Source organism: Erinaceus europaeus, chromosome 8, assembly GCF_950295315.1.
Source record: "Erinaceus europaeus chromosome 8, mEriEur2.1, whole genome shotgun sequence".
Classification (NCBI taxonomy): domain Eukaryota; kingdom Metazoa; phylum Chordata; class Mammalia; order Eulipotyphla; family Erinaceidae; genus Erinaceus; species Erinaceus europaeus.
Window position 1 is genome coordinate 39,308,140 of NC_080169.1, and position 18,325 is coordinate 39,326,464.

General features: G+C 36.5%; 1 protein-coding gene across 7 annotated transcripts in view; it reads left to right on the top strand.

Annotated features, from left to right (window-relative positions):
* Positions 1 to 15,558, top strand: part of DGKB (diacylglycerol kinase beta) — a 918,246-nt gene extending 902,688 nt beyond the window's left edge. For all 7 annotated transcript variants that reach the window (XM_060196157.1, XM_060196152.1, XM_060196155.1 and 4 more), the window contains one exon: positions 14,795 to 15,558. In XM_060196157.1, coding sequence (XP_060052140.1) covers positions 14,795 to 14,902 — 108 coding nt within the window. In that variant the 3' untranslated portion in view covers positions 14,903 to 15,558. The remainder of the gene's footprint in view (positions 1 to 14,794) is intronic.
* The last annotated feature ends 2,767 nt before the right edge of the window (positions 15,559 to 18,325 follow it).

Genomic DNA, 18,325 nt, shown 5'->3' on the forward strand with positions numbered 1-18,325 from the left:
AAACACAAGCTATCAAAATATTTGGGACACAGGTAAAGCAGTGTTGAGAAGGAAACTCATAGCCATAGAGTCGCATATTAAACAACAAGAAAAAGGTCAAATAAATGACCTCACTGCATACCTTAAGGACTTAGTGGAAGAGGAACAAAGGGACCCTAAAACAACCAGAAGGACAGAAATCACTAAAAATAGAGCAGAAATAAACAACATTGAAAATAAGAGAACCATCCAAAAGATCAATGAAGCCAAATGTTGGTTCTTTGAAATATTAAACTAGATTGGCAAACCCCTAGCCAGACTCACTAAAAAAAATTTTAAAAAAAGGAGAACACTCAAATTAATAGAATCTTAAGTGATAGAGGAGATATCACAACCGACACCACAAAAATCCAGAAAATCATGTGAGACTTCTATGAAGAACTATACGCCACCAAGCTGGAAAATCTGGAAGAAATGGAAGAATTCCTAAAAGCACATGCCCTTCCATAACTGAACCAAGAAGAACTACAAAACCTGAATACACCAATCACAGACAAAGAAATCAAAACAGTTATTAAGAATCTCCCCAACAACAAAAGTCTTGGACAAGGTGGCTTCACAAACGAATTCTACAAAACTTTCAGGAAACAGTTAGTACCCATGCTTCTAAAGCTTTATCACAAGATCGAAGAAGCAGGAACACTTCCTTCCACCTTATATGACGCCAACATCACCCTGATGCCAAAAGCAGATAGGGACAGAACAAAAAAGGTAAGCTACACACCAATATCTCTGATGTACCTAGATGCCAAAATATTAAACATGATCCTGGCCAACAGGATACAGCAGCATATCAAAAAGATTGTTCATCACGACCAAGTGGGTTTTACCTCAGGAATACAGGCTGGTTTAACATACGTAAGTCAATCAATGTCATTCACCACATCAAGAAAAACAAAGCCAAAAACCACATGATTACCTCAATAGATGCAGAGAAAGCCTTTGACAGACTCCAACACCCATTCATGCGCAAAACACACAAAAAAATGGGAATAGATGGGAAATTCCTCAGGATAGTGGAATCCATATATAGCAAACCTATAGCCAACATCATACTCAATGAGCAGAAGTTGAAATCATTCCCCCTCAGATCGGGGACTAGACAGGGCTGTCCACTATCACTATTACTCTTCAACATAGTATTGGAAGTTCTTGCCATAGCAATCAGGCAAGAGAAAGAAACCAAAGGAATACAGATTGGAATGGAAGAAGTCAAGCTCTCACTATCTGCAAATGACAAGATAGCATACATAGAAGAACATAAAAAATCCAGCAGAAAACTACTGTAAGTTAATAGGCCATATAGCAAGGTGTCAGGCTGCAAAATCAATGTACAAAAATCAGTAGCATTTCTTTATGCAAACACTAAATCTGAAGAAGAAGAAGACATCCAGAAATCACTCCCATTCACTGTTGCAGCAAAATCAATAACATACCTAGGAATAAAGCTGACCAAAGAAGTGAAAGACTTGTATACTGAAAACTATGAGTCACTATTCAAGGAAATAGAAACTGATACCAAGAAACGAAAAGACATCCCATGCTCATGGATTGGAAAAATAAATATCATCAAAATGAATATTCTCACCAGAGCCATATACAAATTTAACATGATACCCATCAAAGTTCCACCAAGCTTATTTAAGAGAATAGAACAAAAACTACAGTCATTTATCTGTAACCAGAAAAAACCTACAATTGCCAAAACGATCTTGAGGAAAAGAAACAGAAGTGGAGGCATCACACTCTCAGATCTCAAACTATATTATAAGGCCATCATCATCAAAACAGCCTGGTACTATAACAAAAATAGGCACACAGACCAGTGGAACAGAATTGAAATCCCAGAGCTAAACCTCCACACATATGGACATCTAATCTTTGATAAGGGGGCCCAAAGTATTAAATGGAGGAAGGTGCTTCAACAAAAGGTGCTGGTAAAAACCGGGTTGAAACATGCAGAAGAATGAAACTGAATCACGTTTTCTCACCAGAAACAAAAATCAACTTCAAATGGACCAAGGACTTGGATGTTAGACCAGAAACTATCAAATACTTACAGGAAAACATTGGTGGAACACTTTCCCACCTAAACCTCAAGGACATCTTTGATGAAACAAACCCAATTGCAAGGAAGACTAAAGCAGAAACAAACTAATGGGACTACATCAAGTTGAAAAGCTTCTGCACAGCCAAAGAAACTATCACACAAACAAAGAGACCCCTCACAGAATGGGAGAAGAACTTCACATACCATACATCAGACAAGATGTATGGTATGTAAATAACCAAAATATACAGAGAACTCAGTAAACTTAGCACCAAAAAAACAAATGACCCCATCCAAAAATGGGCAGAGGATATAGGATATGAACAAAACATTCACTACAGAAGAGATCCAAAAGGCTATCAAACATATGAAAAATTGCTCCAGGTCTCTGATTGTCAGAGAAATTCAAATAAAGACAACACTGAGATACAACCTCACTCCTGTGAGAATGGCATACATCAAAAAGGACAGCAGCAACAAATGCTGGAGAGGCTGTGGGGACAGAGGATCCCTTCTGCACTGCTGGTGGGAATGTCAATTGGTCCAGTCTCTCTGGAGAGCAGTCTGAAGAACTCTCACAAGGCTAGACATAGACCTTCCATATGACCCAGTAATTCCTCTCCTGGAGATATACTCCAAGGATTCCATAATGCTGAATTGAAAAGATATGTGTACACCTTTGTTCATAGCAACACAATTCATAATATCTAAAACCTGGAAGCAAACCAGAAGCCTAAAAACAGATGAGTGGCTGAGGAAGCTGTGGTATATATACACAATGGAATACTATGTAGCTATTAAGAACAATGAACCCACCTTCTGTGACCCATCTTGGATGGTGCTAGAAGGAATTATATTAAGTGAGCTAAGTCAGAAAGATAAATATGAGTATGGGATGATCCCACTCATCAACAGAAGTTGAGAAAGAAGAACAGAAAGGGAAACGAAAAGCAGAATATGACTAAATCTAGAGTAGGGCACCAAAGTAAAAAGCCCTGTGGTGAAAGAGGGAGGATGGACATTCAGCTTCCCAGGGCATCAGGGGGTCGGGGGTGGGTGGCTGGGATGGGACACAGTCTTTTGGTGGTGGGAATGATGTTTATGTACACTCCTAGTAAATTGTAGTCATATCAATCACTATTTAATTAATATAAGAGGGAAAAAATTGATTGAATCTTTCAAAATTTTTAAAGCACAGACTGTTGCTGAGGAGTTATTCTCATGCAGTCTCCACCCCCAGGTTTTACTACGCCCCGCGAAATCCTAGCAGTGCCCCCTTCAACCAATCCTGGCCCTACAAGTCACCCCTGGTTGTCGCCCAATAAAAAGCCCCCTCACCCCCCCCTCTCTGGGCTCTCAGCTCTCCCTCTCTGAGATCTCGCCCCCTGCTCTCCCCCCGTGGTCAGGTAGTTGGGACGGCCGTTGCCGGCTGGCCCCACGTGGTCTGAACCAAACCCCCCCATCCTATAATAAAGATTTGTGTACCCCTTTGCTCTGGACGTCCACTCTCTTCTCCGCGGTGCAGCCCGACACCAGACCGCAACAACAACACACAGACTGAGTCTTTTTAATACATAGGCTGAGTCTTTGATATGTTGACTCTCTTAAAAGCTTAGTCCAGGGACAATAAAAGCAACTGTTGACATAGCTATATGCAAATAATGTCAAAGGACATAAAATATGGTGAGCGTGTGTATGATACAGAAAATCCTAACAAAGGGATTTTTCAAAGTCAACCCAATTGCCAAACAATGTGATTATTGCAATAACTATCTATTGTTTTCTTAAACCTTAAGACAACAGGAATCTCCCACTTCATCTATAGAGCCTATGTTTCTCCCAATCCTGGAACCTCTGGGTTGGGACTCACTTCCCTGCATGCTTCTCTCAAGTCAAGCCAAATGATATTGCGTCCCCTGATTCCAACCTAATCAATGCAACAAGTACCATCTCAGCATGGTTCACCTCAGACTGGGTACAGAGACATCAGGCATGGATTGCCAACCATTCACCATCATCACTAGGGTGAGACCTTTCCTTTCATGGTATTCTCTAATTCCATTCCAGGAGGTTCACATTCTAACAAAGTCCCAAAACCTAGATATATATAGAGAGATTAGATATAGATATATATAGATATAGACAAACTTAGATATACAGGTCCTATAAAATAGAGCATATATTCATGTGTATCCAAAAACTAGGGCAAAATATATACCTGAAAGCAAAATACACAATAGTCTTTAGTGAGTCACTAGCAAGTTCATAATGAAATAGTGTCCACTTAGACTTAGATACCCTCCTCGCCTACTTCCAATTACAGTTCTCTCACTCACTCCAAAGCTAACCATAGCAAAGCCAGGACTGCAAAAGCTGAATAAGGGCAAGAGACTGGCATACTTTAACAATGACTTTTTAGTCACTAATAGGCCACTCCACAGCTGGGGCCCTATTCAGGAATCCTGAGATTCCCAAACAGACTTGATGGGCCTAGACCTCAAATAAATCCCTCTCTCCAATGTTACTGGTAATTTCTATCAGGAGCAACAAAATAGACTCCTTTGTGGGCCCCCGTAGTACCTAGACCTCAATCTGGATCAACAATGGTAGAGAATGTTCCATCCTCTGATGGGAGGATGGACAACATACTCTATGCTACACATGAGGAAGATGGGTCGATACTGGGGCAGCATGGAATGTTCCAACACATGACCACAGATTGTGAGCTCAGATCTAGAGGGATGTAGAGGTCACACAGGCTCCTAAGCTAATTATGGGCCCCAGATCACATCAAATTGATGGGCTTTATAGTCAATGATATTTGTACCCCTTTCCAATATAACGGAGCTACTCTCTTCCCTTATCCAGCTTTCTGGTCCTTTTTTCCAGCCATGACATCATGTCCCCAGACAATAACTTGATTCACTGGGATATCACATTTCAGGCTCAGGGGCAAAAAGAAAAAGAAAACAGTATAGCCACAGGCCCTTTGGAATTTAACTAAAATATGCCTACTAGCTATCTACAAAATGGAGGACTCTCCCAACTCTTTATCTGCACTATTCCAGCCTTTAGGTCTATGATTGGTCAACAATTTGTTTCGCTTTGTATGTTAACTCTCTTTTCAACCACCAGGTTCCAGATGATAACAGGATGTGGCCAGGCTTCTCTGGACAGACAACCTCACCAGTGTGTTCTGGAGCTCTGCTTCCCCAGAGCCCTTCCCCACTAGGGAAAGAGAGAGACAGGCTAGAGTATGGATAGACCTGTAAATGCCCATGTTCAGCGGGGAAGCAATTACAGAAGCTAGACCTTCAACCTTCTGCATCCTACAATGATCTTGGGTCCATACTCCCAGAGGGTTAAAGAGTAGGAAAGCTATCAGGGGAGGGGATGGGATATGGAGTTCTGACGGTGGGAATTGTGCGAAGTTGTACCCCTCTTATCCTATGGTTTAGTCAATGTTTCCTTTTTATAAATAAAAAAGAAAAAAAAGAAAAGACATTTGACAGAAAAAATATATATTATCTGGGAAGATGGCATCAGAGTTGGGAAAAGGAATAGAAAGCTGTATTATGGCAGAGAGTAGCTTCCAATCATGAGGGAAGTATACAAATACCATTCATTACCATTTAGCCCATTGATCTAACCTAAGGCCCATATATATATATATATATTCATATTAGCACACATGGCAAATTTAATGATAGGTTTTTTGGGGTCAATATCTGACCACCCCATCATCTGGGCTGCTAGTTTAGCACCAAGATATGATGGGCTTAGACCTCAAATAGATTCTTCTCTCCACCATCACTGGTCACTTCCATCAGGACCATCATCATAAAAAAGTAATAATAATAATAAATGTCATCAATAAGTGCTCTGTGGGCTTCTCGAGTATCTTGCCCTCACTGTAGAGCAGCAATGGTAGGGATTGTCTCAATCTTGGAAGGGAGGCAGGGTCAGCCTACTTTGCCACTCAAGGAAGACTGATCTTGAAATGAGTGCAACCTAGAATGTTCCTAGCTGCGATCATGGACTGTGAGCTCAGACTGACAGCGACTCAATTGTTTTTAATCAGAGCACCGCTCAGCTCTGATGCATGATGGTGTATGGTGGTGAACTTGAGACCTACACTTTGGAATAAAAGTCTTCTGCAAACCCCTGTTTTGTTTCCCTAACCCTAAGGTTAAGTCTTCTTATGTTATTTAATGAACTTAAATGTGGAATTATGAGGAGTAGAAAATTAACTGATAATCAACATTAAAACATCTGAATAAGCAAACATTATTTCAGTGGGTAGATTTTTTAAGTATATATGGTGTATACCTTATGGTTTTAAAATCTCACTCCAAAAACAGTTAAATAAAACAAAACAACAGACATCTTTTTGCCTAAGACTTCCTTGGTAAATGTTTTTGTATAAATTTGTATTTTAAGTCTTTTTTTTTTTTTTTGAAGACTGGCACACTAGTGTTTAGTTGGGCGTCATTTTGTGTGTTCCCCTGTTACTTATGCATTAATTAGTTTTGTTTACCTGTGCATAATTTTTCTTAATTTTACAACAGTTGTTGTTTTTGTAATTGACAATGCAATTTACTGCATGTGTGCTTTCTAGCCCCCAAACAAGCACATTAAGGTAAAAACCACCAGTCTCTTCATTTCAGATTATTATAAAAAGGATTGGTTGTGACTAATTTCCAATTAATTTGCAGTGGTTAAGGAGAACAAAACAATTGCACCTACTAATTAAAATTTAAAATATTCTGAAGTGTCATCTTTAGGTGTCTGTGGAATATATAATTTCCATTTTGGTTCTTTGCTGGATCTGTAATACCCATGAGCTTGACAGCTCTATTAATTTAAAGGCTCAGTAATACCTATTAGTACAAACCATGAAAAACATACCATTAATCATTTATTTTAATTTTGCAGCTCTGTCATTTTCTCAGTATGTTTAAAAATTATGATGACACTGTAATGTGCACAAATCGAGCTGGATGAAGGGGAAACGGATCACACTACTTAGGAGAGATACTGAAGTACATTATTAGAGCTTAATTAATGACAAACTGATTAGATTTTATTGCATTTTGCAGAAAATATTTTTCTTACCATATTATATTTTAAAATTTGTCCAAATATATCATGTCCAAATATACCACTTTTTTTGTTAAATAGTTCTTCTTTTGACATGCTATTCAAATATTCTGAAGTAAAATTAATTATTTTTTCAAATTGGAATATATTCACTTAACTGTTACAATTTAGGAAATTTTATTCTGTGCCAGCTGAACAATAATATATAAATATATTAATTAAATATATATCAATAAATATATAATAAATAAAAATAAATACAGTAAATAATATCGTTAATATATAAAATATTTTAAAATTATTATTGTGTTATAAAAGGTAACTTGTGTTATAACTCTTGTATTATTTGATTAGAACTTCAAGCCCAAACTGGGTACAATTCCAAAATACAAGTAAGAAACAAAATACGTAATACTTAATGTATTTCTTTTCATGTGGTTCAAGATTTTAAATATGTTCAAAGTTATAAAATGTTATGCACTTAGCAGGACTTTTTAATTATTATTTTTATTTACAAAAAGGAAACACTGACAACAAAACATAAGATAAGAGGGATACAACTCCACACAATTCCCACCACCAGAACTTTGTATTCCTATTGCTTTCCTATTCTTTATCCCTCTGGGAGTATGAACACAGGGTCATTATGGGGTGCAGAATGTGAAAGGTCTGGCTTCTGTAATTGCTTCCCCGCTGAACATGGGCATTGAAAGATTGATCCATACTCCCAGCCTGTCTCTCTATTTCCCTAGTGGGTTGCAGCTCTAAGGAAGCAGGGATCCAGGGCACATTGGTGAGGTCATCTGTCCAGGAATGTCTGTTTGGCATCATGTTAGCATCTGGAACCTTGTGGTTGAAAAAAGAGTCGACATATAAAGCCAAACAAATTGTTGATTAATCATGAGCCTAAAGGCTGGGATGGTTCAGATGATGAGTTGGGGGGGGGTCTCCATTTTATAGATAGTTAGTAGGCCTATTTTAGTTATATGCCAAAGGGTCCACAACTATATTAGTTCATTTTTTTGTTTGTCTGTTTTTGAGCCTGACATCTGATATGCAGATGGATCCAAGTTATTGTCTGGGGAGATGATGTCATGGCTGCAAAAAGGGCCAGAAAGCTGGATCAGGGAAAAGAATGGCTCCCAAATATGGGAAAGGTGTATAAGTACTGTTGACTGTAAATTCTATTGATTTGGTGTGATCTGGGGCCCACATTCAGATTAGGAGCCTATGTGGCCTCTGCATCCCTGTAGATCTGAGCTCACATTCTGTGGTCATGAGTAGGAACTTTTCAATCTGCCTCAGTTTCAGGACCCATCTTCCTCAGGTGGAACATAGAATATGTTGTCCAGCCTGAACTGATAAAACCATAGGATAAGAGGGGTACAGCTTCACATAATTCCCACCACCAGAACTCTGTATCCCATTCCCTCCCCTGATAGCTTTCCTATTCTTTAACCCTCTGGGAGTATGGACCCAAGGTCATTGTGGGATGTGGAAGGTGGAAGGTCTGGCTTCTGTAATTACTTCCCTACTGAACATGGGCATTTACAGGTCTATCCATACTCCTAGCCTGTCTCTCTCTTTCCCTAGTGGGGAAGGGCTCTGGGAAAGCAGAGCTCCAGAACACACTGGTGGGGTTGTCTGTCCAGGGAAGTCTGGTTGGCATCATGCTAGCATCTGGAACCTGGTGGTTGAAAAGAGAGTTAACATACAAAGCCAAACAAACTGTTTACCAATCATAGACCTAAAGGCTGGAATAGTGCAGATAAAGAGTTGGGAGAGTCCTCCATTTTGTAGATAGCTAGTAGGCATATTTTAGTTAAATTCCAAAGGACCTGTGGCTATACTGTTTTCTTTTCCTTTTTCTTTTTGCCCCTGAGCCTGAAATGTGATATCCCAGTGGATACAAGTTATTGTCTGGGGACATGATGTCATGGCTAGGAAAAAGGACCAGAAAGCTGGATAAGGGAAGAGAGTAGCTCCGTTATATGGGAAAGGGGTATAAATATCATTGACTGTAAACCCCATCAATTTGATGTGATCTGGGACCCATAATTAGCTTAGGAGCCTGTGTGACCTCTGCATCCTTCTAGAACTGAGCTCTTATTCTGTACTCATGAGTAGGAACATTCCATGCTGGAGAATGTTCCCATCTTCCTCAGGTGTAGCATAGAGTATGTTGTCCATCCTCCTATCAGAGGATGGAACATTCTCTACCATTGTTGATCCAGGTTGAGGTCTAGATCCTATGGGGGCCCAAAAAGGGGTCTATTTTGTTGTTTCTGACAGAAATTAACAGTAACAATGGAGAGAGGGATTTATTCGAGTTCTAGGCCCATCATATCTATTTGGGAATCTCAGGACCCCCGACTAGGACCCCAGCTGATGGGGAGGCCTGACAGTGACTAAAGAGTCATCGTTAAAGTATGCCAGTCTCTTGCCCTTATTCAGCTTTTGCAGTCCTTGCTTTGCTAAGGTTAGCTTTGGAGTGAGTGAGAGAACTGCAATAAGAAGTCGGTGAGGAGGCTATCTATTTAATTATGAACTTGATACTGACTCACTACAGACTATTGTGTATTTTTGCTTTCGTGTATATATTTTGCCCTAATTTATGGATACATGTGAACATATGCTCTATCTATGGCACCTGGTCTATATCTAGGTTTTGGGAGTTTGATAGGAATTTAACCTCCTGGAATGGAATTAGAGAAAACCATGAAACTAAAGGTCTCCCCAAAGTAATAGATTTATGTTAAGTGAGCTAAGTAAGAAAGATAAAGACGAGTATGGAATGATCCCACTTATAAACAGAAGCTGAGAAAGAATAACAGAAAGAGAAACTCAAAGCAGGATCTGACTAAATTTGTAGTAGGGCACCAAAGAAAAAAACCCTGGATTGAGGGTGAGGGTGGATGTTCAGCTTCATGGGGCTGGGGGGGGGGGGCTGGTTAGAGGGGGGAGGCGACAAAGTCTTTTGGTGGTGAGAATGGTGCTTATGTAAACTCCTATCAATTTGTAGTCATATAAATCACTAAGTAATATGAGAAGGAAAAAATTGTTTGAAAACTGTTTAAAAACGTTTAAAGCACAGACTGAGTCTTTTTAATACATAGGCTGAATCTTTGATATGTCGACTCTCTTAAAAGTTTAGACCAGAAAGAACAAAAGCAGCCACTGGTATAGCTATATACAAATAATGTCAAAGAACATAAAATATGGTGATGGTGTGTATGATACAGCAGATCCTCACAATGGGATTTTCAAAGTTAACCCAACTGCTGAATAATTTGATTACAGCAATTGCCTTCTTAAGCCCTTAAGATAGCAGGAACCTCCTGCTTCCTCTATAAAGCCCATATTTTCCCCCAGTCTCAGACCCTCTAGAGTAGGGCTCACTTTCCTGCATGCATCTCTCAATTCATACCAAATTATATTGCAACTGCTGATCCCAACCTAACCAATGCAATGAGTACCACCTCAGTATGCTTCACTTCAGACCATAGTAAAGTAAGATCATATTTATTATCTAACTCCTTTTCAGAAAATGTTTGTCAACTCCTGAATTATAGGACAACCACTGTAATATCCTACAATACATGACTCACAAATATAGTGCCTTTTAGGTTTAGAAATACTTTAAAAAATGTAGTAGTACACATCATTTATATGCAAACAATGTCACAGTTAATTGTGCCTGGCATATGCAAATTAAAGAGTCTGCCATAATTAATGAAAATGGAGACTGGAAATATTGATATGATGAACCTTCTTTTTGGTTTTTCCTATTTCCCTGGCTACTTGTACTCATATTTCTTCATAAGATACTATTCTCCCAATGTACACAACTGTCAATGACCCCAGTTGTTCAGTAAAGCTGTTGCTACTTGGTACTTGTATTTGCCATAGACTCCTACAATATTTTCTTCGAATTAAACTATATAAATTAGTCACATCCAAATCTGGTCTTGCAATATCGCCTTCCTTCTAAAGTCCAGATATATATACTCAAAAGAAACTGAAGATATCTTTCAGAATGTCACACTCAGGAGTTTACTAACTTCCTAAATTCCACCCCCTTCAAAATGGTTCTTGTTCTATATAAAAAACAAGCTGTGCATAGAAAACAATATATCAGCTATATGCTAATTATGTTCATATCCCATAATTCCTTTTGCTCACCAAAATTATTGGAGCAGTGCTTCCAATAATTCCCCACTTCTAGTATAGAAATGGACAAGGGATCTTGTCACATAGCTAAATCTGGTTCACCATATCTTAGGTGGTACTAGCTAGTCAACATTTCTTACAATAATGTCAATGCTCCTGATTAATGAACCATATTTAGAGATACAAAATACTAGAATGCAAGAGAATGACCTGCAGGGAAATTTTAAATTATTTAATTTTTGTGGAATAAAATTGGGAAAGAGGAGGATGGTTCTGCAGGAGTTTTTTTATTCAGTCATAGGGCACAGAACACTTTCTTTGGCCTTATCTAGTACAGATTGTAAGATTGCTTATCTTCCTGCTTCTAAGTTTCAATCCTGATAAAAGAGACTTAGTCTCATATTTTGTATTTCCTTTCACCTGGAAAAGGTATTCTTCCCTGGTCAATAATTGCTGCAAATTAAGTAATACTTGATAGTATAGGCAAAATAACTTACTTGAAGAGTGTGCTGCTTTTCCATGTGTGCAACCTATGTCTGAACCCAGCCCCTATATCAATGAAGGAAATTTTAGTGCTGTGAACTCTTTCCTACCTCTCTCCTTTCCTCTCTCCTTTCCTCTCTCCTTTCCTCTCTCCTCTCTCTCTCCCCCCCTCCTCTCTCTATCTCTCTCTCTCTCTGTCTCTGTCTTTACTAAAAATATTTGAAAATTGGAAGTAATGCATTGAATAACAAGTAATGTAAGTAGTAACATGGCAAAGCAGGCCCATTCCCAGGTAAGATCTTTTAATGGCCTGTAATGTTATATTTGAAAGGAAGTTTGGAGGCTGGGAGGTGGTGTATCTAGTTAAGCATAAATAGTACTAAGATTATGAACCTGCACAAATATCTGGGTTTGAGTCCCCTGAGGTTCCTCATCTGCAGCGGTGGGGTGCAATCTTTCTCTCTCCCTCTCTGTCTTCCCTTCCCCCTCTCAATTTTTCTCTGTACTGTCAAATAAAATAGAAAAGAAACAGAGGTGGAAAAAAAGGAAAAAAATGACCACCAGGAGCCAGGGATTCATAGTAGTCCCAGCAATAACCTTGGAAAAAAATAGTAAATTTTAGCACAAGAAATGTGTGGCAATTGCTTCACTAAATATTCATTATAAAATTATATTTTCTACAAATATTTTCAGCACTTAAAAATAAAAGTCTTTATACTTAGCTTCATATTTTAACATTTATAACACTATCAAATATGGATGTTAAGTTTCTTCCTACTTGACTATAATTTCTTATGTGAAGAGATTGTGAACTGCTTATTTATTAAAAATTCTTCATAGCATCTGAAATATAGTAGGAATTAAATCAAATTTTATAAGATGAATAAAAATATGGATGATGTCATATGAGGCAGTGTCCACATCTAGGATACAGAGGAGTATAAAAATCAGCTGCATAAATGTCAGTAAGATAGCTCATCTACGGAGTCGGCGGTAGCGCAGCGGGTTAAGCTCAAAGCACAAGGATAAGCTCAAAGCATAAGGATCCCGGTTGGAGCCCCCGGCTTCCCAGGCTTCATAAGCGGTGAAGCAGGTCTGCAGATGTCTATCTTTCTCTTCCCCTCTTTGGCTTCCCCTCCTATCTCCATTTCTTTCTGCCCTATCCAACAAGGAAGACAAGACATAAATAACTACAACAATTAAACAAGGGCACAACAAAAGAGAATAAATAAATAAATATTTGAAAAAATTAGCTCATCTGAGAGTATGGATGATTTGTCATATATACAAACCATGTTCAAGCCAGTCCTCCACACACTGGACAAAGCTTTGCTGTCCCTCACGCTCTTTGTCTGCTCTTCTATCTGAAAAAGTTGGCTAAAAGTGGTGAAGCCCCGCCCATGGCAAAAGTAAACCCAAAGTAAACCAACTGCATAAGAGAAGGTAAACTGTAAAGCTGAAATATTATAAGATAGAAAATAGAGTTGGTAGAGGCCATTACGATATACACAAACAAGTGATATCTTAGGTATCTATGAATTCTGCAGTTCATTGAATATGAAAAATAAAGTTTTTTAAAAATCAGATATCCTGAGAGTTTGGGCCTGGTTTAGCCTAATGGCCTTTCACAGATGCAATTTATTTTTACAGTAAAGAGAACAGTGAATCTTCCAAGAATAACCCGATTCCTACTGAGTTAAATAAAGTTGTTCATTTTTCAAAGTTTTTGACATACTTCTGTCTTTCTAGCCTGTGAAGTAAATCACCATTTCCCAAAAGCCCCAGTGCTGATTTAATGACCTTGTTCATGTGACATACATTTTTTTGTTGTTGTTTCATTGCTATTAGTGAATGACAAGTGAAGGATATTCATTTTAACTTGGAAATGTCAGGAATGCACTTTAAGAGATATATTTTTGCAGGTTTTAATGAGGTGGTGTTTTTTTTTTTGAAAGAAATACTCATCTCTAATGCAAGCACTGTGCAGGTGACAAGTGATATTTAATAAGCGATGGTTCTTGTATTAGTCTCAGTTCTCTAAAGAAAATGTCTAAGATTGCTTTTGAAAAACTCTTAGCATCAGTAGCCCAAAGGCAAGATGTGACCTTTTTATTACATAATGAGAATCATTTATTATCTTACAATGTATCTTAAAGTCACAGACAAAATGCCACTTTGATAATTGCTTTCAATTAGCTTTGAGCATAGCATATATTCATAAAATGTCTTCTCTAATTTAGACTTGTATTAGAGAAAATTGCAGACACAATCTACTTTAAGGTTGTCTCATTTAAGGTGATTCGTAGTTTTATATCAAAGAAATCAAAACAAGTAGATTTAAAATACTCTCTCAAATTGTTTAAGCAGGCTTTTCAATATTTGATTCTATTCTATTACCAATTAATTAACCAATTAGAAGGCTAGTTCATCATTTCTGACCTTTTATGGATGTTAACTTTTGACTTTCACTCCTAATAATTGTTTTGAAATTAAGCCTTGCAGTTCATGTTGAAAGACAGAAACAATATGATTAGCAAGATAAATAAGGCTTGCCTTTATACAAAGTACATCTTGATGTTGGAATATAACTGGGAATCTGAAAACTATAATAGCATAACCTTTCCTGGCTAGAATAAATAATATATGACTAATGGTCAATAAATTACACTAGATAATTATGTAAACTAAACAAGGAGTTTTATTATATGAGGTTAGATGTCACATGATATTTAAAATGTGATTTGAGTTAAATTTTTATTAGTGCCTTAAGCATTATAATATGGCTAAGTCCACCTTATCTTTACCTCCTTTAAATATTTTTGAAAAATAGGTATTCTAAAATTACATTTTACACTAATGTTGTTTCGGTGACTGCGTGGCATTAGTTGTAGTAGAGATTTCCAAAAATTGGTGCTGTGTCTAGATTTTACTCTGTTCTCTTTTTTTCCCTAGATAAAAATTACACACAAGAACCAAGCCCCAATGCTGATGGGTCCTCCTCCAAAATCTGGGTTGTTCTGCTCCATCATCCAAAGAACAAGAAATCGAAGCAAAGAATAATCCTGTATCACTTCATTCTTAGAGTTCTTATTATCATAATTGGGCCATAGAACACTTATGCTGGAACTCTTTGAACCATTTCAAATTGTCTGCTCATGCAAAGTCATGGAATTGATTTAAAATTTTGTCTTATTGAGCTAATGTAAAATTTGGCTTTTTGTCTTTTTAAAGGCATCATTGCATGACAAAAGCAGTTTATATGAAGTGATGCTGAATATTTTTGTTGCATGCAGTCTCATAGATTTTTATGTCTCCTACCAATTTCTCTTTCAATTTATATCTACTAATCTATGGGGGAAACCTGTGAAACATATAAAAAGGAACTTATGAGGAGAAATGTGATTTTCAATGTGATTCTAGTTACTAGTAAGCACTAATCAGTAATGCTACAATGATCATAATTGCAGGTCCTTAAACTTTTCCATTTTAGGATCAGTGTATTTTTGACATATAAAATAAGGAGAATTTTTTATTGAAAGATTATATTAATAGTTGTCTATGTAACCCTGATATATCTAGTTTTCTTCAACAACTTACAGATTCGAATGGGTTTAAAATATCAGATATAAAGTTTTCTTGTATTGAAATACAGAAAGTATTTTTGTTGTGATTGTTTAGTTTTGTTTTTAATTCCAAGAATAAATTAAAACATGTTACTTTGCAGTAAAGTGCGGTAATTTGCCAAACCTTATTCTTTTCTGCATGCAAATCAAGAAATAAAATAATTATCATATCGGTAATCAAATAAATGTTTTAAACTATGTGCCTAATAAAGTGTGTTTCCCACCAAAGAGAGAGAAAAGATTCTTGAGAGAAACGGGCTGATGCATAATCAATTAAACATTGTGCAGAAAATTTATGGTTCTGATGATTAATTTTGTGATGACTAAAGCTCTGTAAGAAAGTTAATTATCCATTAATTACAATTAAAACTCTCACTTTTCACAGACAATAGGCCAAGCAACACAGTTAAAACTCAGTAGCTGATTTCCAACCCTCCCCTTTTTTGATTATGTATAAGTTTCTGTAATTTTTAATGGATTAGTTAAGTACACTTGAGAACGTAAATGTATCAATTCCTCTCTAATATAAATTGATACCTATAATAACATTGAGTTCATTGAAGCAATCATGCATGCAATCAGTCCCCTTCACCTCAACTACTCCACGCTCATTTCTATGGAATTTCAGTTGTTTATTTGGAAATAATGATCTAGGTCATTGTTTAAAGTATTCATGGTATGATTGGATTCTCCAGTTGTTTAAAAAGATGAGGAGTGGTGTTTTTCACTGTTTGTCATTAAACTTGTGATACAAAGTGAAATTTTATTCTTAACTGTTTGGATATTGTTCATTTATATTGACCTGAATCTCATCATTGCATGTTTTAAGTTTTAAAACATATCATAAGGAAAACAAGTGCTTGAAATGCATGATTTATTAGTTTCTTCACTCTCCATTAAAGTACTAAAGATTTATCATTACTATTTTTCTACTGATTCATTCATCTTTGAATAACAAATAGCATCTGGTGAGTCTGTTGAACATAGTCCTGTGCATGGATTTATGGATTTCAAATTAAATTGCTACAATTTTTTTCTTTGTTTTTAAAACTCAGCTGAATGCTGTTATATCAATAGCTTCTCTCAAGCAATGTGCTATAATGGAAGATTATGTATAAAGCATGTTTTTTAATGTCCTAGGAACATTGGAGAGTAAATATCAGTCAACAATACAAAAAAAATAGCAACAATAGTTGCTTTGAAAAAATGTTTTTGAATAAAATTAAGACAATTTATTTAGTATTCCCAAGATGGTTATCATTACACTTACAAATGAAGCACACCATTCATTGTCTTTATATAATAGTAATAAAAAGATTATTTGGCATAACAAATAAGAATCTCAAAACAGTAACAAATATAGTCCTGACATAATGTTACATAACACACACATTGATTTTCTGTATCTATGGTTACAGGTAATAAATATTTTCACATAAATTGACAATTTTTTCTACAATGGGTAGGCTTTGTGTTTAAAACACATTCTAAAGCCATGTATTATTTTATGCTCAGTACAACATGCAGTTATTTCTTGGCTACCTTTCACAGTATATACTTTGAAGGCAGTAACAGTTTGTGAATCATTCTTAACAATCTGCAGTGGAAAGCTGTTGAATAGACAGTGGGAGAAGACAAATTAAAAAAGCTGCCTATAAGACTTCAATGACTGAAATAATGGGATGAAACATTACGTCAGTGTAGGTATACCACTGTAATTAGTGATAATAGTAGTTACAATTTCAGTCCATTTGATTTATTGGTACCAATAATAAATGATCAAGTAGGAATCAGACTTTACTTTCCCCGGCATGAATTTTTAAAAAGATTGATGTGCTTGCCTTCCTGGGGTTTGTAAAATTCTTTTTTGATAGCATTGAAATCAGAGAAGATTTTTCTTCTCAGTTTTTATGACAGCTTAACATGAAGAATATATGTTTTAAGGACATTTTGCACTGAAAGTTCTGTGGTATAATAAAATATAGAATACAGAATGATAAGTATCTGAGACATGAGTGTGGGTGAGTTCTTGAACTGTTGATTCAATTTCTTTTAAATATAGTAGACAATTGGTATAAAGTTTTAAATGAATGACTCAAGTAAAAATTAACCTGAGTATATAGGGTTCAGAAATATATATATATATATGGTTAAGCACTGCTGTACACTTAGTTGATAAACAAAAGGAGTTTCCCAAATGTACATAGATACCATATGTCTACTAGGCAATAAGATATCTATGTTGCTCTAGAAATTTTAAAGGACATAAATGTGTTTTCATATGCAAACCATATATTTGTTACAGAAAGTATTGACTGATTTACTGTGGGTTAAGGAAATATATTAAAGAAAAAAATAGCATTTAAAAGTAATTGTTTTCAAACATTTATAGTATAGTTAAAGTAAAATAAATGATTCAAATATTTAGTACAGTCTACTGCAGGTAGAAATTTGAAACAAGAATTAGAAAATCAAGGAGTCGGGCAGTAGTGCAGTGGGTTAAGAGCACTGCACATGACACAAAAGCGCAAGGACAGGTTTAAGGATTTCGGTTGAAGCCCCGGCTACCAACCTGCAGAGGAGTTGCTTCACAACTCCCTCTCTGTCTTTCCCCTCCTCTCTCCATTTCCCTCTGTCCTATCCAACAACAATGACATCAATGACAGCAAGAATAATAACTACAACAACAAAAAAAAAAAACAACAAGGGCAACAAAAGGGAATAAATAAGTATAAAAAATAAAAAAGAATTTATAAATCACATACCTATTTATGCTTTGTTTTTCTGTTTATTTTGTTTTTTGAGGACATTAGAAAACACTGCAATTTTCAAAGGAAAGATTTGTTTTGAATTTTAGACT